The sequence below is a fragment of the Elgaria multicarinata genome, chromosome 3 (assembly GCF_023053635.1).
Source record: "Elgaria multicarinata webbii isolate HBS135686 ecotype San Diego chromosome 3, rElgMul1.1.pri, whole genome shotgun sequence".
Lineage (NCBI taxonomy): Eukaryota > Metazoa > Chordata > Lepidosauria > Squamata > Anguidae > Elgaria > Elgaria multicarinata.
The window spans coordinates 136,648,909-136,676,074 of record NC_086173.1 but is presented as its reverse complement, the minus strand read 5'-3'; the positions used below and the strand labels follow the sequence as shown (position 1 = coordinate 136,676,074).

The window sequence follows — 27,166 nt, the reverse complement described above, 5'->3', positions numbered from 1 at the left end:
CTGACAGAGGCAACATTTTAGTTTCCTATTGTGCCTCTGATACAGTGCTGCTCCAGAACATTGTGGGAAATGGAGTAATGCTACATGTGGGGCACTTTGGGAAAATAAAATAGTGGCTCCACATCCAGCTGCTGCATGGTGATGTTGGTGGGGAATGCACTATAGGGATGCATATTCCCTATAGCCAGTGTGGGGTAGTGGCTAAGGTGTTGGACTGGGAGTCAGGAGATCCGGGTTCTAGTCCCCACTCAGCCAGGGAACCCACTGGGTGAATTTGGGCCAGTCACAGACTCTCAGCCCAACCTACCACACAGGGTGGTTGTTGTGAGGATAAAGTGGAGAGGAGGAAAATTATGTACACCGCCTTGGGTCTCTTGGAGGAAAAAAGGCAGGATATAAATGCAATAATAAATAAAATTAATAAATAAATATTCCCCTGGTGAACCTAGCATAAGAACTAAGAAAATATGGCTACACTGAGAAGGTAAAATATAGGAAACAAGCCAATGAAGCAGGAAATAGCTATATTGCCAGGATTCGATCATTTTTGTCTGTCTCTTCCGCCAAGACGCTTGTTCATGCACTGGTTATTTCACGGTTGGACTACTGCAACCTTCTTCTCTCTGGCCTTCCTTCTTCTCACATCAGTCCATTGGTTTCTGTTCACCACTCTGCCGCAAAGATCATCTTCTTGGCTCGCCGCTCTGACCATGTTACTCCGCTTCTGAAATCTCTTCATTGGCTTCCAATTCACTTCAGAATCCAATATAAACTTCTCCTGTTAACCTTCAAAGCTTTTCACGGTCTAGCTCCTTCCTATCTCTCCTCTCTCATCTCACACTATTGCCCCGCTCGTGCTCTTCGCTCCTCTGATGCCATGTTTCTCGCCTGCCCAAGGGCCTCTACTTCCCTTGCTCGGCTCCGTCCATTTTCTTCTGCTGCCCCTTATGCCTGGAACGCTCTTCCAGAACATTTGAGAACTACAACTTCAATCGCAGCTTTTAAAGCTCAACTAAAAACTTTTCTTTTTCCTAAAGCTTTTAAAACTTGATGTTGTGCAGACTTTATACTGTTAGTTTTACCCTACCCTGTGCCTGCTTACCCTACCCTGTACCTGTTTGCATTCTCTTCCCCTCCTTTTTGTTTTACTATGATTTTATTAGATTGTAAGCCCATGCGGCAGAGTCTTGCTATTTACTGTTTTACTCTGTACAGCACCATGTACATTGATGGTGCTATATAAATAATAATAATAATAATAATAATAATAATAATAATAATAATTTTCTCCAAATGAATCAAAGCACAGGCATAATATTAAAGAACAACAGCCCTCAATTCTCTCTCTTCAAGTTTATGGCATAAGCAAATACCTATTAGAATAGAAATCGCACAGCCACAATATTACATTCTTCTTTGTAACAAAGCCTGAATCCTTTTCCTTTTGTCCTAACAACAGTTACAACCATTTAAAATTTTCTGGCAGACAGAAAGTTATGTGGTATGATTCTGCTGCCCCCATTTCTTCAGAGCCAACTTGCCAGCAAATACATAATTGCAACGCCAATTATGGAGGTTTCACATCATTATAGAAAGAAACTAAAATCTAATTATATATATTGCTATAACAAAAGTAAGCTTAGGCATGGTACTTCTTTCATGACTTCATCATCAGGCAGCAAAAAAAAAACCCAAAACATTTCTAGCAGAAGTGAAACCATTTTTTCTGTGAAAGGCTTCCATTAAAGGTGAGCAGAGACACATCTGCTGTCCTTAGACGCAACTCAACACCAAGCAAAACAGAAACACAAAGGTGGTGGTGCGATATAGCACCCTTCTTCCAAATTGGCCTGGTTTGAACCATCAAATCCTGGCTTAATAAGCCATGGTATGCAAGAGCTTCAAATGAGTGGGAAAGCAAGCCAGGAAGCCACAGTTAATCATAATTTCCTATTACACCCAAAGCAAAAAAAATGTGGTTAATGGCTTCCAGACAAGGCAGCATATGAAGCTGTGATATAAATAAGGTTCCCAAATCCTGGTTTGTTTAAAAGCTGGTAACTATAGTTCCTGGTTCAGATATAATGGGAAGCTATGATTAACTTCAACTTCCTAACTTGAATGCTTGCTTGTGTGAATGGAGGAACCAAGCAGGAGCAAGTGTGCTGGTGCATGAAGCCCATGCACATATTGGGTTATTAATGGACCAAATGGGCCCATTAGTTTATTAAAGTTTACAGCCATATTCTGACCCAGGTTGTAGTCAGTCAACAATGTGGCCTTCAGTTAAGTAAACCAAGCCCTGGGACAGAAGGAAGCCATACATTCCAATATTCTGATGCACTGGGAAAATACAATGTGGCATGCATACAACATCCTATTCTAATAGGGCTCCATGTTGGGTTGCACTGTTAGTGAGATTGGACTTAGGCCACAGCTAGACCTAAGGTTTATCCTGGGATCATCCAGGGTTCGCCCCTGCCTGAACACTGGATCCTCTGTGTGTCACCTAGATGAACAGGTTTGACCCCTGGACGATCCAGGTCTAGCTATGGCCATAGTCTGCAAGTTATATTTCATCAGAAATGTGAAAGCATCCTTAGCATCTTGAGTGCAGAATCAGAAGTTAAAAAAGAAAAGGTTTGATGAATAATTATCCTTGACTCATACTGAAGTTTAGTAACTTCTGAACCATCAAGCCATAAATAGTGATTTTTGTGCTCAGGTGCCATTAATGTTATTTTTCTTTTCATTTTTGTTTTGCTGTTCTTAATCTTTAGTCACATTTATAATTGTTAATTTCTTCCAAACCAGGGCACATTGTTCAATTGCCTGATGCATATATTACAACACAGATGTGACAGGTACTTCAAAACGATATTACATAGTCAATGACTTATCGAAGCAGCAATCTCTGTGGTTCAATAAATTTCAGCCATACTTTTCAACCCCTCAGTTTTGTGAGGCGGCACAGCTAAACTCAGGCAAACACAGGAAATCGCTTTGGATAAAACAGCACCCACACAGTTCTGCTGATTGTAACCTGGGCTATGAATCAAGCCTTATTTTATGAGTAACTTTAAGACAGCACAGATGACAATTTTGCAGGTTACATAATTGCATCTTTCATGCCGTTTCTTTCCTTTATAAGATCTCCTGTCCTGTCCTTCAACCTAGTAGCAACTGCAAGGGTCTGTTGGCCCAAGTAATCTAATTATTGGAAATCAGAGATCCAGCTGAAGATGCATTGTAATAAATATTTTACCGACTGCTCTTTCCCTGGCTACATGCCTTACATTTTAACAATTAGACATCATTGTCAAGGGTACACCAGTGGCTTGGAGCTGACTGAGCGTTCCACATATATTACGCATCTCTTTCTGATATTTTTCTGCCTGATTAGTAACCACTGCTGACAAACCCTTTGGACAACTCTGAGCACTCGCCTTCTGTGCCAGGGCAGGGAATGCTGCTGAAGCCTGATTGAACACCAACCTGCATGTTAATAAAACCAATGTCTAACAGCAAAGCTTCTCCCTAGCACTCTCTTCAGTGGACACCAGAGGGAGAACGAGCGAAAGGCAACCAGCAGAATGGGCTCCTTCAAGAGTGACAAGGAAAGATTTTGGCTCATAAACTAGGGCCAGATCTACACCCTGCAGGATATGACATTTCGAAAATGGCTTGAAAACATCTATGGCATGTGTCCTGTGCCCCAACAGTAGTCACTACTGTTATAAGCCGTTTTAAAGCAGTAGAGTACATCCTGCCTAGGAGCCAAATGTACTTCCTGGAAGCAATGAAAAATTATAAATAGTGACCCATGATTAAGGGAACGATGCCTCTGCTAAAGGAACAGGCAAAAGGACAAGATGAAGGAGATGTACATGAGAAAAGGTCTCCTGTAATTTAAATAGTTATGCAGAAGATTACCTAAAGAGGGAAGGAGCCGACTGCACATGGTTGGGTGCAGCAAGGCCAATCAGTTCAATGGAGAGAGAAGGACAATTTTGAGTGACAAAATCTCTAAGAACTGGCCAGAAGGCATGACCGGTGGGGGAACATGCCAATTGATTCTAAGGTTTCGCTGGCTCAATTCAGACAACACATTTCTCAATGGTGGTTTTAGAACTCCACGGTGGAGCTTTTACACCACCATTGAGAAATGTGTTGTCTGGCGGGAAAACTCTGTGCAACGATGGAGGTTCTTTTTGGAAAATACTCCATGCAGAATATGCACACTGTGCAGAGGAGAGTTCCTGCACAACCATTGTGTTGTGTGTTGGGCTCCGTAGAGTTTTCCATTGTGTTTTGAATTGACTTTTCCAACTGGCTACAAAGTCTCCTGGCAAAAGTGACGAAAGGAGAGCCGCTGGGATTGGGGTTTTTGCAACAATGACTGATGGGATAACATTGGGAGGACCAGGGGAGGAGAAAGGCTGGTGGAACTGTCAACCAAACGTCGTGATGGATTTTACTCAGCTCTGTAGCCCACAGTCAAACAACGGTGGAGTTAGAACATGTTGTGTGGGTTGCACCCCCTAAAATCTCAACCGTTGAGTGGAGGTTTCACACTGCGTTGACTAACGTATTGTCTGAACTGTCTCACAGAGTTTCTTCTAGGCAGGTTCGCATGCACATTGTGGGAAAGTTAGATATAGCCCAGGGACTATATCTGACTTTCCTTCTCCCAGAAAAGTGCTGGAACACAAACTGGTGGCAGATGTATGTAGGTACCAAATATCAAGGCAACTTTGTAGTGGAAGGAAGAAGAGGAGCATGGCAGCTGAGGCAAGGTCATAGCAATTTCATTCCATGATTTTGCAAAAGGATGATCAACTGAAATGGTACTGAAAGTTAAGACAGAAATGAGACTCAGTGAAAATTCAGCTGACTCATCATTTCAGTTTTTCATTAAAACTAGATACCTTAAGCTCCTGATCAGACCATCTCATCATATTCAGGTTACATACTGAGGAAGTTTAAATGTCAACTATGTCGCTAATAAAAGCATCAGTTCCATATGGTGTTTGCTATGGTATTTCTGGAAAGATTAATACTACATGCCATTTTCTTTTCCCAAAGCAGTGGTACAGACACATAAAAATCAAACACCAGGCTTAACCCAATTAAAACATTAAGTACATATTTTTGTTAGATTTGGAAAGATTATTTAAATTAAAAGCCAACAGTTATCATTTTTCAGCCAGTTAAGGTGGCTGTGTGCATTTAAAACATGTAAGTTTTACTGCTTGGTGTTAGATAAAAACTTAAATACTATAGACCTACCTCCTCGCTGCACAAGCAATGTCACCTCACTTCCTTTAGGACATTCGATCAGCATATCCACAACTTGGTTGTGAGTTAGATTCTGCACATTCTTCTTATTGACTTCAACAATAAGATCCCCTTCTTTTAGGCCTCGGCACCTTGGACTGTCAACGATTTGCTTCACTCTCTGTCCCCCGCCTCCGGGACTGTCTGCTATAGTAAAGCCAAAGCCCATGGGCCCTTTAATTATATGTACAGTTATGAGTTCAGGTTGCGTTGCTATAGAAGAAGCCAAAGAGACGGTGTCGTTAGGGTAGCTGTGGGATCCATTTGAAGAAACCTCAGCAGGACTGCTAGGCCTTGGCTCCTTCATCCCATTTACTTTCCCCGTTTTACTACTGTGGCTTGCTGGAGAGTCATAGTTTTCCTGCCCATTCACAATGATCGGCTCTTTATCCAAAATGGCCACAGATGTCACCAGGCTTGTGTTGGGATCATCTGGGTCAAAAGGCAGGGGATAACCTCGGCACAGTTCTAGGTCCACGCTGGCACCGATGGGAATGGACTGGAAGATTTTCACAACTTGAGCATGCGTGTGGCCCAGTACGCAAGTGTCATTCACACTGACAATCACATCCCCTATGAAACAAATTGTGGAAAACTCTGTAAGTTTACACATTCCAGTTTGTTGCTTCAGCATGTCATGGTACATTTAAGAAACAAAATAACCTTATTGTTGAAAAGTTTTGGTCTTCAGTTAAAGATTCATCCAAATCTTTCAGTGCCCTCTGTTCAGGAACTGAATAACATACAGAACTACTGTACTGATGCAATACAGACATATTTAAAGTCAGAATCCAAGGAGCTGCTTCAGACTCACCAAAGGCATACCCAGTAGGATATTTTAAAACCTTTTCTTCTCTGAGCAGTGAACACATGCACATCCCTTGCCATATCACAAGTTATGTTGGGAAGTTTCCTGTTTTGAAACTTGTTTTTGCCTTGTGTCTTGGGGTGAGCTGCTGCTTAAAAATCACACACCCAAATGCTTTGGACATGCAAAATTAGTTGCATGTTTCTATGGATCCTACACACACACACACACACTGGAGGAGGCAAGGAGAGAATAAATCAAAAACAGAATATAAAAATTATTCATTTAACAAAAATTGCTCCCCTGACTTCATATGACTACACTTACATCCCACTGTATAGCTGGTTTATGAAGAGAAATAGAATAGGAGAATCAGATGAAGACCAAATCAGGATTTTGTAGAAATGGCAACTAAGCCAGTGTGATCTACTGGACAGAATTTTGGATTTGGACCTGGGTTCAATCTGGTAAGGTTGGAATGATTGAATCACCGCTAAATTACCTCTTTGAGTTCTCAATCTCTCATCAATAAAGTGGGAATAGTAATAGCACACCACACAAAATGGAGGTGAGGCTGTGAAATACTGACAGTAAAATTGCTTCAAAATGAATATCCCCATAGTAATGGAACTATTATGGAAGGCATGCTCTTGCAGAGATCATTAAGCTGATCAACCAGCTGAGAATAAATACCTGCAAAATAATGTGGAATCTCTTCTTAATTCCTGGATCAGACTAGTTGGACTTTAGCAGAACTGACTTATTTGCTATTCAACAATAGGAATTAGAAATTCTTCATTTTTTAAAAAAGTTTTAACTATTGGTTTCAGTTGTTTTAACAGTATCTTACAAATAGACTTGTTAGATACATTAGTAATTTTAGCTATAATGAGTTTGGAAGATGTAGTTTGATATCCATGGGTTTTTAAAACCAAAACCAAAAAAAATATTTGCCTACTGGACTATATAAATTGCTAACAGGAGCAATCTATGTGGCTAAATAGCAACACAATGGACCCTCATAGATTTCTATTTATATTTTTAGCTACAATACCGTTTTGTCCCTTCAAGGGCAAGTGTGCTCAGTGCAGGAATATTCCATTTGTATTGCTGTTTCACTATTTGCATTATTGAAGATCCTTATTTTATGTCTATTTTAGGTCAAATCTATACATCCTAAATGATCTGCATATTTTATCAAGTTCCTCTGTCTGTATGAGTTCACTTGTCCCTTAAGTTTTGGAGGACTGGTCTTGCTCAGAATCCTATCTAGAGGACAGGCAGAGTTGATCGGGACTTGGCACATTGTCTTTCCATATGGCCCAAAAGCTTTGGAATTCACTCCCTACAGATTTTGAACCTAAGGCAGGGCTTTGCAGGCATTTTGTAATTCCAGCAGTTTACTGTGCTCAATTTGTATGGATTTAAATATACTTTATTGATTATTGTTTTGGTAAGCCACATTTCCTTCGTTTTAAACACAGGGTAAAGTATAAACATTTAGGTAAACACAAAGAAATCTATCACTGTATGCTTGGAAAAGTCACAGACTGGGGCAAGGCAAGAGAAGAAAGCATGAGCAAAAATTGTTTAAGTGTTAGGCTACAACACAGGTTCTCAAACTGTGGTCCACCAGTTCTATTCAGGGGTTCCATGGGAAACCTTCAAGTATATCTATATTTGGCCCTATACTTGATCAAGAGCAGATTATTGAACAGGCCAACAATGTTCAGGTGCTGGTGTAGTCTACTATTTTTTCTTTAAAATGTACAAGTTAAAGGGGTCCTTGACTCAGCAATCTGGATTTTCATAATACAGCAATGGTTTCAATACTAGTGGCTCTGAAGATTTTTTAAAATTAAATATGAGTTATGTACATGCTTTGATCAGTAGAACAAATAAAGGTTTATTAGGTTATCTGCCAAAATCCCTTGACAATTTTCAAGTAGTCTCTGGAAAGAAAAAAAGTTTGGAAACCACTGGGCTACAGCATTCATGGCCAAAGGCTCTAGTTGATACAATAGATAATTATTGTGTATTTGGGACTAGGCGTGTTTTATTTCTTCTGTAGTATTGCTATTTAGTCTTTTCAGTTAAAGCCAATCAACCGTCATACTTTCATGATTTGTTCATGAAAGTTCCTAACCAGCCTATTTTGGAGATTCCTTCCTGGCCTCCCTACTCTACCCCCAGCATAGGATGAATTCACAAAAGGTAAATGATAAAAAATATATAAGGATTAACGAACATCACTGCCTCCGAAACTGACATATGGATGTATAGGTTCTGAAGAGGTCTTCTTTGGCTGTCCTCCTATGTGGTATTTTCAGGCCCTAGAGCAGAGCAAACTGCGTGATGCAGCACTACTTAAATACAACCAAAAATGTTTTGTAATGTTTTAAATCTTTATTTGCTCCTACTTAGAGGGAAATGAGGAGGGAACTCCTTTAGGGTGGGACCTTGCCTTGGTGATTCATACACTAGTGATGTCCAGCAATGCGCTCTATGTGAGGCTGCCTTTAAAGACATTTCAGAAATTTGCGTTGGTGCAGAATGCAGCCACCCATTGGGTACAAGGCAATCAGATCATGTGGGACCTATACTGAACCAGCTGCACTGGTTGCTGGTGCTTTTCTGAGATTAATTTTAAGTCATGGTATGAACTTTTAAAGCTGGCTGGGGAATGCTGAGAGATATAGGACTTTTTTTCCTGTCAAAACATGCATAGGATTGCAACCTTAATGTATGTCTGAACTAGCAGTTGGACCTCAGATCTTCAAGGTCTAAAAGCCCAACAACTCTACTTACTAGACCACATTGGCTCTCCCAGATTCTTGAATGGCTAATGTTACATGAGTGCAAAGCAGAGAACATTTTTTCTTCCAGATTGATAGAGCTACCTGTTTCCATTTTGCCATCCAGTGCTGCAGGCCCATCAAGTACCAAACTCTTTATCTGAAGAAATTCATCGGGTTCATCTCCGCCGACAACGGTGAAACCAAAACCCCTGCTGCTTTTCCTCAGTTTGGTGTGAATGAACTTTCCTTTCAGTTCAGATGGGTTCCGAGTGAAAAATGGTTTTCCTGCTGCGAAAGTTTCAGAAATTTACAAATATGCCAAGGACAGAAGAAAGAAAGAAAGAAAGAAAGAAAGAAAGAAAGAAAGAAAGAAAGAAAGAAAGAATTCTGCACACACACCTCCCTACTATCCAATCTCTGCCAACAACATAATGAACCAACTTCTATGCTTATGCAAGCTTTAAAACTTCAAGAACTCTCCCTTTTAAGCAAGCGAGAAACTCCTGGGAAGCTCAAAAGATGGAGCACATCCACCACAAAGAGCCAACTCAATTAAAATGCACCACCATGGCAATCTCTCCGTATAGCAATTAATACAGTAACATTCCATCCAGTAAGAAGATAGCGGACAGTGATATAATGGAGCACTATGGTAATGTACAACCTAATTAAAAAGTGGGTGTTGCATTTTGTTTTGTTTTTAATGAAATGGCCTTATTAAGTGCAACTAGCTGTAATCAAAATACCAGCTCATCAAAAACTTCCTTTAAAATTGTGCTAGTTTTAATGCAGCGTGCTTTCATTATATCTTCTATTACTTACATAACACTATCAAACAAATTATCCAAGCATCTTAAAGGTGGTTGTACATTCATAAATGCTAGTATGTGCATTACCTTTTCTTATACCGATGGTCGTGACAGATGTAAACATATGGAAGGTGCCATGATATTGCCTTACTTATTGTTGTTGTTAAAAGCAGCTGAATTTTTTGAAGTGGTCTTTTTTTTATAGTGGTCTATTTCAAGGAAGACCACTATATCAGATTCAGTATAATCTTGGACCAGCTCTTTAAGGCCTTGAACAGAGACAGTTGCTGATATCACTTAAAGTGCTGGAGATTGAACCTGGCCTTTACTCACGTGCTCTAACATTGAGCTATGGAGTCCTCTCCCTCCTTCAATCCCATCCACATGCCCAATATTGGTAGGAACAGATTTGGAAACTAGTTTTAGAAACAACCATCTCCAATTGTGCTCTATCGCCATCATCACATGGAAGTATCAAGACAGCTGAATGCTTTTGTTCTATGTGCAGCTGAACCTGACCATTGTATCAGACGGAATCTGAGCATGTGGTGTTTAGAAATAAGCATAGATGAAATGCACAGGAGGGCCAAACAAACTACAAATAAAGTTATGTTGGCATCGATCCTAGTAGATGAGATAAGCCCTGGCTGCTAGCTATTTGCCATAAGACATTTAGAGAAATAGAAGCTGACAAAAGAATTTTGCACGGTAATGCAAAACAACGTGAAGGTGAATTCATGATTTACAAAAATAGATATTTACAAACACCAGCCAAGGTGATACATAGGACTCTTAAGTGTGACTCAGAACTCCACAGCTTTAAATGACGTTAAACATTTTTGTGCCTAAATGGATTTCTGAAAGTAGCTAAATAACTAGATGAATATGCCATGGGGAATCTCTGAAGAAAATATAATTACATATTAACAAATTCATTAGCAATTTGACAATTTGCTCTTTTCCATACTAGCAATAAAAAGTAATAAAAATGTTAATAAAATAATAAAATACACCTGGTTCAATTTTGCTGTTTTCATGCCTGAAAATCTACCTGTGTTTTTCCCCCCTTTCTTTTGCATTTTCAGCATAAACTCCTTGCAACTTCAACCGTGGTTCACACAATGACTCTTTTTATTAGCTTATAGTGACATGTCCAGTGGATTGGCGTATGTTGAACAAGTCTTGTGAATGGGCAAAAGGCGGGATACAAATAATAATAATAATAATAATAATAATAATAATAATAATAATAATAATAGCTCAGCACATGCTGAGGCTATGATTCAACAACTTTGACAAGTGTGTTGATGGCTTCAGAAGCCGTTTGCACCTGAGAGTAGCAAGCTCCCCATTTCATATCAAATGAATAATCCTCCGGAGTGATAAAAGGAGCTTCAGCATAACATGTGTTGCAACAGAGGATCTATTTGTACAAGTACATACTCAGGCACTTGTCATTAACTCATGGTTATGCATTTGACAGTAGAAAGCACGGGTGTGTTTTGAAGGGACTGCAATATAAAAGCAATCTTATTTGCATCTGTATGAAGGTCTCCAAATTTCTCTTTTTAATAGTACCAAATTGCACTTAGGATAAGACCCATGGCTTCAATCAAACACCCACTTATCCATGCTCAAGTCCACTGAAATGAGATGTAAGTAGGCCTTATTTTAAACATATATGCACCCTAATCCAACTGGAGTGAGAAACGTTTAGGCAGCACACACGTTAAATGCTCACTTGCCCTTGAGTAATCTAAAACCGTGGTGATGATGCAACTTTCCTTCCATAGGCAAATTTACTCATCTTATGTCAACCAGAGAGCATAATATCAGCTTTGTTGGATCAGACCAAGGGTCCATTTAATCTAGGATCTTGCTTCCGATGGTGACCAAGTGTATGATTCCAGGGGCGGATCTACACTACTGCTTTAAAGCGCTTTATAACAGTTATAAAGTGCTTTAACTGCTTTAAAGCGCTATAAAACTGTTATAAAGCGCTTTAAAGCAGTAGTGTAGATCCGGCCCAGGAAGCCCAGAAGCACAGCATGAAAGTAGCAGCCCTTCTCCCACACTTTGTCCCTCATCAACAGGCCCACCCTCCATGAATTTTGAAGCTGTCTTACCCAGGGGCCATCCCCATACCTTGTTGGAGCTCTGACTTTATACTGTTAGTTTTACCCTACCCAGTGCCTGTTTACCCTACCCTGTACCTGTTGGCATTCTCTTCCCCTCCTTATTGTTTTACTATGATTTTATTAGAATGTAAGCCTATGCGGCAGGGTCTTGCTATTTACTGTTTTACTCTGTACAGCACCATGTACATTGATGGTGCTATATAAATAAATAAATAAATAAATAATAATAATAATAATAATAATAATAATAATAATAATAATACAGGTGCCATGTGATTGATAATAATTGTAACAATTGATAATAATTTGCTTTGGCCACTAGAAAAGGTAACTGGGGCTTACTGGAGTTATAATCCAACACATCTGGAGGGCACCAGATATGCTACCCCTGCTTTAATACAAAACGTGCAAAACCTACCCTTGACAACTTAGCAATATCTCCATACTCTTCTGGAAGAAAGTATTTTTGGACAAATAAATAAAACCACTATCTGAACCCTATTTGTTTAGTGTACTGAAATACATCTCATAACAATTTACCTTGTACTGGAGCATCTCGAACAGTCTCCTGGTTGTTTGGAGCATGGTTTGGAACAGCTGGAGGGGCAAGAGGGGGGTGCTCTTCTGTCCATTCTGAGAAAAGAAAACAGAGGGGTGCGTTCTACTTTGTTTGTACCACGAGAATTTCTATAATCAGAGGGGGATCTACATGCAGACCATGGTCTGTCTATAGTCCACAGTTGCTTTGGCATCCCATGAAAGACTTGTCACAACAGACTTTGTGTACATCTCTCAGAGTCTTCTCAAGTTACCTTCAACTAAGAGGCATTAAAAAAAAGTGGTCCCTAAGCAAACTGCCTATCCTGATCCAGGTTTGATAGCAAACCTTACAAAGTAAGTTATAAGGAATATGGATAATGAGAAACAATATCTGGCCAGCGAATTGTTATTATTGGACACAGAGAAGTGACAGATACAGCAGGAATGGCCTGCAAGAGGAGACTCGTCAACTTAACAGCCTGCTAGCATTCAAGAAAGCTATAAAGACTGGTCTCTTCCGGCAGGCCTATCCAGTGGAATTTTAGGATGCTTTTAGGATGTTTTTAACATGTTTCTAGGATGTTTTTAACAATGTATATTATGTTTTAATTGAGTGTTATGTATTTTATCATTTATTGTTGTTCCCCGCCTCGATCAAAATGGAGAGGTGGGTAAGAAATAATAATAATAATAATAATAATAATAATAATAATAATAATAATAATAATAATAATAATTTTGTTAACAGCACTAGTGTATGTAGTTGTAGGAGTATACAAGGTTTCAGAGTACACAACAGCTTGTTCAATCTCACATAAGAAGTTGTGATGTCTTTTATCGGAGCTTCATTTATTTTGTATCTTAGAAAATCAATGGAGAAGAATGAACAGTAACTGGAAGCAAAGCAGAGGGACTTAATGCTGCCCGACAAGATAGGGTTCACCCATTACCAAAATCATCAGGAAATGCATGGGATCAAACTTTCTGCTGCCTGCTTCTCCTGACAGGAGGAAAGAGCAGGCACCATTCTTCTAGAGATCAGTGCAGGTGGGAAAGACTGAGGGTTATGTGTCTTTTCCAAGTAGGGAAAGCAATTTGATAAGCAATCCCCAACCGCTGCTGGCCAAAGCAGAATGAAGAAAAGCATCTCCAAGGGGAAGGGAGTACATTTGCTTTTCCTTCTGACAGGTGTTGCCTATATGGATGGACAGGTGAGGAGTAGGCTCCGCAGCTGCTTGGACATCATCTCTAATCAACACCATTCCCACCCCAACTGGCTGTTCACCTATGTGAGTGATATTAGTATGAGATGGAAGCAAAGGGTGAGCTTTCCGGCTCCACGCTGGACTACCTTTGCAAGCAACCTCTGGTTTATCTTCCACCCTTCATAATGCATATTTCAGGAGAGGAGCATCACTCTTGATGCTTGTGAATGCTATGAGATGTTCCAGCTTTCTCACTGTCTATAGTATAGACTGACACATGGAATGCAGGAAGCTCAGTTCTGCCATGCTACCAATTATTATTATTATTTTTTAAAAGGCAAAATAATGGACATGCCAAATACTGAACTTTGGACTTTCTGCATGCTAAAAATGTGCTTTACCACCAGGTTCCATTCTTTCCACATAGTGCTTTAATTATCCATGTGTCAAGAAAGGCCCACATAGGTTTGTTTTATTGGTAAACCACATGAGCATTTGTTAAAAGCCATGTGGGAGAGAACACCTTGTATTACACTCAAAATTAACATTGGAATAGCCCCTTCCCATAGAATGTGTCCTGATATAGTCACACTTTGTTCTCTGCTTTGTGTATAGTGAACGTAGCCTGTGCCTGTGAAACAAAAGAAGATTTTTCTCTCACTCCACAGAGACTGAAGGGATGACCAGCTATTTTCAAGGGACACCTTCCTCTTTGTTCTATCTGCTAATGCTAATGGATTCTGTCACTTGGTGTTGCACCAAGTGACAATGACACACACACACACACACACACACACACACACACACACACAAATACGTGTGTCAATGAAACAGGCTGGACGTTGGCCAGAGCCCAAATGGCATAAGACTCAAAGTGAAGACAACCACACACCCTCTAGAGGAAATAATTGTGCCTATTGCATGGTGATATGGCCAGCAAAGAACGCTTACTTTGATGCCTCCATTGTATCCTCAAGTAACCATCCAGCAGAGTTCTTTCAGTCAGCCTGACACCATCTGCCTAATTTTGTGGGATCAGTTTCAGTTGATGTGGCCTGGTGATGTGGACAGGGTTTGCAGCAATGCGACTGACTACATGCCCTCTCGATCCTTGACCATCTTGGCTGGGTATGACTGGGTGGGTCCAGTAAGTGGTCAATGCACCTTTGCGCAAAGGGGTGGTTCCTGTTGTCCTTAAGAAGGCAGTAATGCATCCACTCCTAAAGAAATGTTCTCTGAAACCAATGGTATTTGATGACCTTATAGTCACAAATACCCCTTTCTTAGGGAAGGTACTTGAGAGGGTCAAATGCAAGCACTGTTGGAGGACACTGATTATCTAGACCCATCTCACAGTTTGGTTTTCAACCTAGTTATGGAACCGAATCAGCCTCGGTCACCCTAATTGATGACCTTTACTTGAAGAGGGACGGGAGAGTGCAACCCTGTTAATTCTGCTTCATCATTTGTCAGCTTTTGATACCACTGACCATGGTATTCTTCTGGATCGACTCTGTGGGATGGGCATTGTAGGCATTGTGTTACAACGGTTCCAGTCTTACCTGTGCAGTCAATTTCAGAGAGTAACTTTGGGTAATTATTTCTTGGGCTCTTGGCAATTGAGCTATGGTTCTGCATGGACTTTGGGCCTGATTAGAGTCCACTCCGAGAAGAGCCTTCAGTATGGTGGTCCCCTTTCTATAGAATTCCATACCTCTGGAGATCAGGCAGGCAACAACACTGTGTTGTTTTCAGGAACCTCCTAAAAACACTTTATTTCAAGAAGCCTGGTTTTTATTGGTATTTTGTTTTTAAAAACAATCTTTTAATATGGTGTTTTATTATTTTTAACTTTTATTGTTTACTGCTCTGGAATCTGTTTAGATGTGGAGCAGCATATAACCCTTGCAAATAAATAAATTAAGCAAACATTAAAAGGATTATTAACAAGTTTTAATATATTTCTATTAAATCTATTGTTAATTGGCCTCAAGTTCTCCTGTGTTCCTGTATGAGTGGGCAGCTTGGCCTAGCCAGGAATTAAATTATCAATCAATATAAAACCCTAAGGAAGTACATGCGGAGTTTAGCAAACATTTCAACCCGGATGATTTTGCACAGGTGGGAGCCAACCTTCTGGTGGTGGTTGTGGTGGCGGCTGCTGCTGCTGCTGCTGCTCAAGCTGTTTCTTTCGTTTAGCTTCTAGAACTGGATTCTCATATTGTGTTTTCCTGTTGATGTGGCTAAAAGAGAAAGATCATTATTAATAAGGGAGCACTTGGTACAGTTAGCAAAAATGATAGGCAGAATCAAAATCCCGCCCCAAATGATGTGTGGGTGGGTGGGGGGGAATAAGTTAAATCCTAGACCTATGGAACACAATTCTCCTTAACTTTGTTCCAAGATGCTGATCTTAAGGCAGAAGGGATGCTCTGCCTGGGTCCATGCAAGACAGACTTCTATCTTCTCTGAAGCAATCAGATTGTCAGATATGCAGCCATTGTTTGGCTCAGTGGCTATATTATCACAACACATGCAAACTACTTGTGTTCTTCCAAAATCAAACTGCTGACAGCAGAGAGGCTTGAGTGAAAGACCACCTAGAAGCCACGGACAAAAATGCTACGAGTTTATTACCCTAATAGAAATCTCCTAATGTTAGCATATAGCGTCTCTAAACTCTGACACACATATACAAGATAGAGGGCTTAAATTTGAAGGGGAAAAAAGAAATCTATGAAAAAAGTTAAAGACTGGAGATTAATGTTGTAATTACAGAGTTAAGCAATTAATAGTTTTGCAACCGTCACTTAGATTTTGTTTGCAAGTTAAGTTTTTAATATAACCCAGGGATTCAGCACGGCCCTAGTTCTCCCCGAATGCGTTTTACAGCTCCCTTGCTTTCAATGAACCTGTGCCAGGGTCAGACTGACACTTCTCAAATTACTACTCATTCATGCCTGGATGACCCACAGAAAGGAAACACAAACGCTGTCCAACTTTGGCACTGCTCCACTGAAAACATCAGAGCAGTGCAAACTCCTGAGGAGAGGAGACCTGCTGACCAGAGCCTTGGTGGGTAACAAAGTCTAAGATGTAACATGCAACCATATAGCCTGATCTTCAATAGTGACATAGAAGAGCATATGGTTAGGTATTAGTCTCATTGAATCAGCACAATGTTACAACTTTAGATACTGCACCTACGGCTGGAGCCAACCATAGCATCAGTACTACTGTGCTTGCGAAGATCTTTGATGCTGTGTTACAGGGTGGAGACAAAGCTCCCATAACCTCACTAAAGACAATCTAGCAGCCTTTGAGCTACAGAGATTAAAAGTAGCTCGAGTTTCCTCACAGCTAAATACCAAAAGATGGGGCTCTGCTTATGCTCCCCATGTATGGGCCTATGCATTATTTACATTACTTCTATTTCTTGGATACAAACCTTGAGCCCAATGCAAAGTTTACCCTCATGTCCATCTGGACTGCAGTCCTTGTTGCACTTATAGAATATATAAACAAAAAGCTATTATCAAACAACAGTAAGACACTCACAGGATCCATCTCTGAATTCTTTTGGTTTGGCTTACATGGAAACTCTTAAAAGAAAGCTAATAGGAGGAGGTGAGGAACGTACATTCGATAACACAACTTTAATTTATTGAATGTAATAAATGTAAAGAAATCACTTTCTGGGTTCTATTTGTGATTGGTTGCACCAATTCCCTGTATCCTGAGAGTCCTGATAACATGAAATGGCTTCAACATTTGTCCACTCTCAAGAATTCATACACTATGGCCTAGAACCTTCCCTCTTTCATCCCAGATATTTGCAGGGTGGTGGTGGTAGGTTTTTCAGTGATGTCCAGGGCACTCCTTTGTTGTTATATCCCATTCCTCATGCTGCACTGAAACCAGAACACCAGTTTCGCCACAGCTATAGAGATGTACAGGCAATTGGAAGGAGACATCCCATCCTCTTCCAACAGCTAAACAATGTTCTACTTGTCGTTACAATGGATACATGTACAACCATTATCAGTCTGAGTCCTTACATGAGATATACATCCAATTTTAGACTGGCAAGATATGTTTTGGATATATTAGAAACCTGTGTTGGTGTTAGTGTGTGAAAGATGACGTTCACAGTACTAGCCTTACAAATATTTCTCTTATACTTCAGAGACTGTACATGTTGCTCAAGCACAGATAAGACTTGATGGCAGAGACCTTTCCATCTTAAGTGCATCTGACACAGAAGGCTTGCAAATGTTGGTATCTGTCATGCATGTTTTGAAGCTAGCCTCTAGAACGTCTAGGTATTTAAGCAAGAGCCAATCAGTGGGATGAGAACTCAGTTGATTACAAGCAAAATGGAGGTACATAGGAAGTATTCATATAGGCCACAAGTTTGACCTAATGAAGTTAACCCCTCTAAGCATGCTCCTAACATTGTGTAGGAATCCTGGCTTAACATTTTCTATTGCAAAGACAGTAAGGTCTAACCGCCCAGAGAGCTTAGTGAACCGCCCAGAGAGCTTCGGCTATTGGGTGGTATAAAAATGTAATAAATAAATAAATAAATAAATGAACCTCCCAGAGAGCTTCAGCTATTGGGCGGTATAAAAATGTAATAAATAAATAAATAAATAAAAAAGCAAGCAAGCCTTCCAGCCGTTAAGTAGTTCAAATATTACATCCACAAAGAAGCAAAGAAATGATGGTATCATGGCAGAGTTTTATCTTAGTCCTAAAGTTGTGTGCCTAGCTTCTCCAAATGCTAGCACTCATTACAAAACCCTTTGTGATAGGGAAGAAGGAGCCTCAGTTGAGGCAGAAAAGCGCCAGGAAGAATGTTCTTTCTATGCACTTAAATTGCCAGTATTAAGGATGTTCATATGGAGCAATTAAGATCACAACGCCACTGGGTGTTCATATGGAGCAATTAAGATCACAACGCCACTGGGGCATTTTTAAAAGCAGTAGCACAACAGTGAAAAAGAGCTGGTTTGCCCTGATCAGACTTATTGCTGTCCTCATCAGGCCAACCTTCTACACAAATAACCAAGCCACCTTGCAGGTAGGAGTTTGTGAAGGATAGATAAGCAGAAGGCACTCTGTAAAGAAAAGACTAAGGCCATAGCTAGACCTAAGGTTTATCCCTGGATCGTCCAGGGTTCAAACCTGTTCATCTAGTTGACACACAGGGGATCCAGTGCACAGGCAGGGGTGAACCCTGGATGATCCCAGGATAAACCTTAGGTCTAGCTGTGGCCTGTCTGTGGCTTTAAAAGAGGAACAGACAATGGGACACACAGCTGGCTCATCGTGGGTTGTAAATGCTCCATCAAATTGCAAATGATCCATAAAAATATCAGTTATAGATCAAGATGTATAATTAGTGAATACTTTTGTTTCTTTCTTGATTGTGGTTAATTATTATGTACATTCTTCTTCTTTTTGTTGCCTTTATTTTATTAACCTTATTTCAAAATAAAATAAACTTTCACGAGAAAAAAAAAGAAACTGAAAAGTTCAAGCACAATATCTCGTGTGTTTTATCCAAATGCTGAGACAAAGTATATAGTCAGATTTTCCCCCTTTGATTCACATAGGATAGGCAAGATAAGAAATAGTGAATTATGTCTTCAGTTTTGCTGCATCCAAAAATAAATTTTCACTTCTGCAGTGGAATACCTATATCTCCCTTCAGGATAGGCAGATGGCATTACTTGAAACTGAATTACTGTGTGAAAAACAGGATTGTGTGAATCTACCGAAGTCTCTTTGTGTAATTAATGCAAAGTGGATCAGTTGAACAAGCATAGAAGTTGAATAAACATATGCGAGTTTGTATAGATATGTATAGGCACTGCTGCAGGATTAGCTATGGACTGTTATCCGAGACCCACAGATCCCTGGACTTCTTCCCATTTACTAAGGGCTCATCTACACCAAGCAGGATATTCCACTATGAAAGCAATATGGAAGCGGTATAGAAAAGGCACGAGCCACACTACTGCTTTATAGCAGTATTGAAGTGCACTGACAACTGTTGGGGCCTGTGACACATACCATATACCACTTTCAGAGTGTAATACCCTGCTTGGTGTAGATGTGTCATGGGCCCCAACAGTTGTCAGTGCACTTCAGTACCACTATACAACGGTAGTGTGGCTGCTGCAATGCACTTCAATAAAGCAGTAGTGTGGCTCCTCCCTTTTATATACTGCTTTCATACCACTTTCATAGTGGAATATCCTGCTTGGTATAGATGAACCCTAAGTCTATGTACGGCTGATAAAAAAATGCAATGCGTGCCCCCATCCCCACCAAAACAAGTTAGCAAGCTAATTTTCAATAATTTCTAATGGAAACTTTGTTCATCTGCTCTGTAGTTTTTTGGCACAGGTAAACACTTGAGTGTACGCACACAAGATTTGCTAATCTCTCTCTCCTGCAGAGGCCTCTCATGCCATACTGAAAATCACTCAAAAAGTTCTTCTAAATTCTGCAGCTGCTTTTGGCAGGGGGCAGGTGGGCGGATACAAGGCTGTGGAATAATAATAATAATAATAATAATAATAATAATAATAATAATAATTATTATTATTATTATTTTCTTGCCCGCCTCTCCATTTTGATCAAAAAGGAACCGGGGGGGGGGGGGGGAGAGAATGTCCGAGTCCATGCATCCAATATTACATCCAACCTGTTTGGTCCTAGCTACTGCTTCTATTCTTCTTTACTGTTATAACCCTAGCTAATTTCTCATGCTGGCCCAGAAAATATAAGAGAGACCTTTTAGTGTGATATTTAATACCCCCAAAAAAACTGATAAATATTTCCCCCTGATATCTCCAGCAAAATAAATGTGAGATTTTTATTATACAGTTTTGGTTCCGAAAGCACAGAGAGCACGGGTTAGAACAAAGGAACAAACAAGCACTACAAAGGGTTTTCTCTCCCTGCTATAGATACTGTATATCCCTCAGCAGAGAGGTATTGTGTGCCCCATCTATTCAAAAAATTGCTGGAAGTAACCCTAATATACAGGAGCGTACATATTGTTAAAATGCATTCTTATGGAGTAAGCAATGAAACAAAACTTGAATCTAGATGGAATCTAGATGGAGCCAGCTTATTTCTATGGAAATAAGCTGGCATCTAGATCAAGAATAAGCCCTTTTGAACAATTATGAGGGAACTGGTGAAGCAGTTGAAAGGGAGAATCAAGAGGGTTAAATCTTGGGGAAATGCATGGAGCTTACTCAAAAGCACAATAATAGAAGCTCAACTAAAATGTATTCCACAGGATAGGAAAGGTAGCACCAAGTCCAAGAGGTCACCAGCGTGGCTAACAAGCAGAGTCAAAGAAGCCACTGTAGAAAAGAGGGCTTCATTCAGAAAATGGAAGTCTTGCCCAAGTGAGGAAAATAAAAGAGAGCTTAAGCTTGCACAAAGGCGATGCAAGCAAACAATAAAATATGCAAAAAAGCATTTTGAAGAGCACATTGCTAATATTATCAAGGCCAACAATAAAGAATTCTTTAAATATATCAGAAGCAGGAAACCAGCTAGGGAAGCAGTTGGACCTTTGGATGACAATGGAGTTAAGGGAGTACTAAAGGAGGACAGGGAGATTGCGGAGAAGCTGAGTGAATTATTTGCATCGGTGTTCACTGCAGAAGACATAAGACAGATGCCTGTGCCTGAACTGATGTTTTCAGGAAGAGAGTCTGAGGAACTGAAGCAAATAGTGATGACAAAAGATGATGTTCTCAACCTTATTGACAAGTTGAAAGCAAATAAATCACCAAGCCTGAATGGTATCCATCCTAGAGTTCTCAAAGAACTCAAATATGAAATTGCAGACCTTCTAAGAATAATATGCAACATGTCCCTAAGCTCAGCCTCTGTACCAGAGGACAGGAAGATGGACAAAACACCAATTTTTAAACAGGAATCCAGGGGGGATCAGGGAAATTACAGGCCATTTAGTTTGACATTTGTTCCAGGTAAATTGGTTGAAAGCATTATTAAAGACAAATTAGTAAGCATATAGAAGAGCATGTCCTGCTGAAGAAGAATCAACACAGCTTCCGCAAAGGCAAGTCCTGTCTCACTAATCTACTAGAATTCTTTGAGAGTGACAACAAACACATAGTCAGGGGTGATCTGGTGGACATTGTTTACTTGGACTTCCAAAAGGCTTTTAAAGAAGTCCTTCACCAAAGAATCCTGAACAAACTTAGCAGTCATGGAATAAGAGGAGAGGTCCTCTTATGGATCAGTAACAGGCTAAAGAACAGAAAGCAGAGAGTAGGAATAAATAGTAAATTCTCCTGATGGAGAGAAGTAAATAGTGGGGTCCCACAGGGATAGGTATTGGGACCAATTCTTTTCAACTTATTCATAAAAGATCTGGAATTAGGAGTGAGCAGGGAAGTGGCCAAGTTTGCTGATGACACCAAATTATTTAATGTTGTTAAAACACAGGGATTGTGAAGAGCTCCAGAGGAATCTCTCTAATCTGGGAGAGTGGGCATCCAAATGGTAGATGTGGTTCAATGTAAGCAAATGTAAGGTGATGCACATTGGGGCAAAAAACCCCAAGTTCAAGTATAACCTGATGGGATCTGAGCTGGTGGTGACCGAACAAGAAAGAGATCTTGGGGTTGTGGTAGACGACTCGATGAAAATGTCAACCCAGTGTGCATCTGTTGTAAAGAAGGCAAACTCCATGTTAGGCATTTTAAGAAAATGAATTGAGAATAAAACTGCCAGTATCATACTGCCTCATACAAATCTACAGTGCAACCACACTTAGAATACTGTGTACAGTTCTGGTCACCACATGTAAAAAAGGATACTATAGAGCTGGAAAAAGTGCAGAAAAGGGCAAATAAAATGATTTGGGGGCTGGAGCATCTCCCCTATGAGGGAAGGTTACAACAGCTGGGGTTGTTTAGCTTGGGGAAAAAGAAGGCTAAGGGGAGACATGATAGAGGTGTACAAAATTATGCATGGTATGGAGAATGTGGATAGGGAGACATTTTTCTCCCTCTCTCAAAATACTAGAAGCCGGTGTCATCCCTTGAAACTGATTGGTGGGAGATTCAGGACAAATAGAAGGAGGTACTTCTTCACACAACACATAGTTAAACTATGGAATTCACTACCACAAGATGTAGTACTGGCCACCAATGTGGATGGCTTTAAAAGGGGGTTAGATAAATTCCTGGAGGCAAAGGCTATCAATGGCTACTAATCCTGATGGTTGTATGCTATCTCCAGTATCCGAGGCAGTAAGCCTGTATGCACCACTTGCTGGGGAATATGGGTGGGAGGGTGCTTTTGTACCATGTCCTGCTTTGTTGGTCCCTGGTCGACAGCTGGTTGGCCACTGTGTGAACAGAGTGCTGGACCAGAGGGACCCTCGGTTTGATCCAGCATGGCTCTTCTTATGTTCTTACAGATTGCAGGATTCATGGTAGCTAATGTTTATGTTCACTCTTTTGGAATCATTTTTGTTATTTTACCATTTTAAAAATTAAATAATTGATTGATTTTGTAGGAGCACTTTCGGCTGCAAGGTAACATTTGGAAAAGAAGCAATTAAAAACAACAAGTGTGATCCAATTAATTCTGTCAACAGGAATGCTAGATCTTTTACCATATTCATACCATGCACCTGTAAATCTTTTGCTCCTGCTTTTTATACTGAGCCAGTTTCTCAATTGGTGGTTTTCTTTTTTAAAGAACTCACTGCCTTAATAGTGAGGACTATGCCTTCCTCACTTCATAGCAATTCTTTCTAACTGTCTTTATTTCCAGTGCACAGCTTCAGACGGAATGCTCTATCTAAAGCTCCTTGCATACAGGAAATGCAATCCCCTCTCTTGCAGGCTGAAACGGTGATTTCTCCCACAATGATCACTAGGGGGAGCAAAAGAGCAATGCATCATGTACCCTCGTCTCTCACTTCAGACATCCATGCTATAACAAAAGCAAGATTTCAGAGGCTTCTGTTACTAGCTGCAGAACACACAGCGCTGCGGTAGGCTAATGAGAAAGCAATCAAGGTGGCTCGTTTTCCAACGACCTATGTGCAGTTCAAATGGATTTCCATAGTGGATGGATGCTGTTTATCTACAGCAGGTTCTGTGTCACAAACAATTCCATTGTCAAGAGTACTTACTCTACATAGTAGACACCATATACAGGATCTTCAATCTTTTCCCAACCAGCAGGTAGTTCTAGAAACAAATGAATAGTAAATTCTTTAAAACATGTGCATTTCTGCTTACAGGTTTATCCCGTTCTTTCCCGACCCTTTCCATATAACAACTCCAATAAAACCTGTTTAGAACAAATGTAGAAGGGAAATTACAGAAATGTCCCCTTCTGTAAGAAAATCATGTAACTATAAAGTACATCATTTCTTTGTGTTTAATAATCTATTCATAAATGGGAACAATACGCTCACGGGAAAGGTGTCCATCCATGGGAGCCTTCCCCAACCAGATGCCCTTCAGGTATGTTGTACTAACTATACTCCCATCATCCCCAGATGGTATGGTCCAAGTTGGGGAAAGGTGATCCACCCAGGGAGCTTTGGCTATTGGGCGGTATAAAAATGCAATAAATAAATAAAATAAATAAATAAATAAATCTATACTTTCTCAGGCTACAATTTGCTATTGAGATTAAGGCTGAGGAGCATGCAAGCTGTTACTCCTAGAAGTATCAGAGTTTGTCTGTTATATTAATACAAAGAGTCTCCAGAAGTGATTTAAAGACAAACACGTATATTGTAACATAAGCTTCCACAGTCCAGAGCCTACATTTTCAATATCCTAGGGCAGAGAAGCACAACTTGTGGTCCTCCAGATGTTGTCAGATTACAACTCCCATCATTCCGCACCCCTGGGTATGATGGCCAGGGCTGATAGGAGCTGGAGTCCAACAATATCTGGAGGCCCAAACGTTGCTCACCTCTGTCCTAGGAGCTTTTGCTACTTGTTAAGAGAATCGTGCTACGCATACAGATGTTTCTGTTATAGCAATGGAAATAGATTTGACCTTTTAACGGCAACTTGGAGGTCCATCAGGCGCCATCGTTGCAGGCTTTTAGGAAGGGCCTGGAAACTCACTACTTTACTCTGGCCTTCCCCTGGTTATGTTTTTTCAGACTGAGTTGTAGCTGCAGTTGTGGGTTCTGGGTTTTGTTTTACGCTGGTGCTTATTTTTTTGTTTTTGAATGTTTGCTGCTGTTATTGTTTTTACTGTTTTTATTACCACATCGGGTTTTATTATCTGAGTTTTATTGATATATGCCACCTTGGGAGGGTTCCTTCCTGCCCTGAAAGGCAGTCCAAAAACATTTAAAATAAAATAAAATAAAAAGACAAATGAGATCCAGAGAGTAACTGGACCCAGAGAAAAGGAACAAATAAAAGAAGTCTCATATTCATTATCTATGTCTGTTTTCTTCAAATTTTCAGTGGCTCATTCAAATTCTTTACATTACAGTGCTATTGTAAAATATGGGCAACTTGTCTGGCAACATAACATGAATTGTTATCTACCAACTTGTCCAACTGCTGATACCAATTCATGTCACATTAATTAAACACTCCCAAAATAGGCAAACTGGTCATGGCCCAACTTGTAGCAAGTGTCTCTTAGCTACCTAGGCATTTCATATTTCTATCACAACTTAAATGAATCAGAATCCCGGAGCTGACAGTGTAAGTCTCTGTGCACGTACAGTCATTTTATCATGTTACAAAACTTGTCAGAGAATCATCATCCCTTAATCACATCGCAAAGTAATTTTCAGTTTTAAAACAACTGAAAGGGGGGGGAAGTGCAGCAACGAAAGATAGAAGATTGCTCAGGAAAAGCGAAGAGCTCCGTGCCTGCAGGTTTGCTAACTGGAGGCGTAAATACTTCTGCAAGCATAATTGGTCAATGAAGAAAAAAATATTTGAGCATACATCTGAGTTTGCTGCTTCTCCTTTTTAACTTGTCTGTTTTGTTTTCTCCTGCTCCCTCAACGAAAAAGGGAATAAATGTCTACAAACTGAAGCATGATCATTGCTCACTAATTAAAAGCAAATTGCTGCTGTGTTTAAAAACTTAACTTGGGTACATCTGAAAACTTAACATTTGCTGTGTTCGGACAACATGATAGTCAACAGTTGGGTAATAATCAACTTGACAGTTGTTTATCTAGGGGTACTCCCCATGTGACATAGTAATAATCAACCATGGTGTGGATTAGGATCAGCATTGAGTTGACTATTAGCCCACATTGAGTTGACTCACTCATCTCCCCACCCTCTCTCCCCCTCAGTCCGCCCGCTAGTATCCCATCAGCCATTGCTGCCAAAAATCTATCCTGCTGGCTGGACTAAAGGGCAGCTGTCGCTTTGACCGCTCTTGCCTTGCAACTCTGCGGCTGAAGAAATAACCAACGGTGCCCTCCCCACAACACGATAACCAACAGTGGTTCAAATAGCCAACTCTGTACAGTGTTGTTTATTTGCATTGGTTATTTCAGCCAAATAACCAACTGTTGGTTAAAAACTCCCACCACGCAACACAATAACCCATGGTGGTTTAAATAACAGACCATCGACTATTTAAACCACTGTTGGTTATTGAATTGTCTGAACCAAGTCATTGTGTTACAGCATGGTTGTTCTAAGGAGGATGGAACATGCATTCAACACACATACATGACCCTCTCAATAGGCTTTAACAATTAACCTCAGCACAAACTAATCCCTCATTTGCCCTCTGTGGACACACCATAGATGAAAGCAATTGTGGGCTGCCTAGTCTACATGATAAGATGAACACTAATGTCTAAATAAACTTTGAGGAAAAGCTCATGGTACTCTTCAGAATGTAGGTGGAAGAGGGATTACATGACTGAATGCTTATTTTAAAAATTCCACGCACACAGAAGTGAAGTATATCAGGGGGAAAGTCAGACTAGAACTAGACTCCTGGGCATGCTAGCTTTTCACAGGCAGGGTTTTGTTTTTGATTGTTTTTTAATATAGGGCAGCATTCAATTAAACCACCCCAACCGGAACTGTGACATGGTAAAGTCCAAGGAGGGCTTGTTTGTTTCCTGAGATGAAGAGCTTTGCTGGACTATGTAGTCCTGCTTTCTGTTCACACTGTGGCCAGCTTGATCCCTACTGGAAGTCTACAAGCAGGAAAAAAGTGCAACAGCACTCTCTCACTCAATTTTCCCCAGCAACTGGTATTCAGAAGTATACTGCCTCTGATGCAGGAGGTTAATATACAGCCATCATGATCAGTAGCCATTGAGAACTTTATCCTCCATGAATCTGCTTTAATCCTCTGTTCTGCCAAGCTTTTACTGATTAATTCAACTTTTTGAATTTAGATGGTTCCTCTGTTTTACTACAGTGCATGTATTTTATCACTTTCATTTGAGGTTTAGTGTTTTTGGTTTGGAACTGTTGCACATAATTGTTTTTATGGT

The 27,166-nt window shown here is 40.2% G+C and overlaps 1 protein-coding gene across 9 annotated transcripts in view; it reads right to left on the bottom strand.

Moving 5' to 3' along the window:
- The window catches only part of MAGI1 (membrane associated guanylate kinase, WW and PDZ domain containing 1), a 527,537-nt gene that overhangs the window by 78,298 nt on the left and 422,073 nt on the right, over positions 1-27,166 (bottom strand). For all 9 annotated transcript variants that reach the window (XM_063122040.1, XM_063122041.1, XM_063122042.1 and 6 more), the window contains 5 exons: positions 23,840-23,897; positions 15,769-15,878; positions 12,431-12,523; positions 9,046-9,231; positions 5,290-5,910 (listed from right to left, as the gene is read on the bottom strand). In XM_063122040.1, coding sequence (XP_062978110.1) covers positions 5,290-5,910; positions 9,046-9,231; positions 12,431-12,523; positions 15,769-15,878; positions 23,840-23,897 — 1,068 coding nt within the window. The remainder of the gene's footprint in view (positions 1-5,289; positions 5,911-9,045; positions 9,232-12,430; positions 12,524-15,768; positions 15,879-23,839; positions 23,898-27,166) is intronic.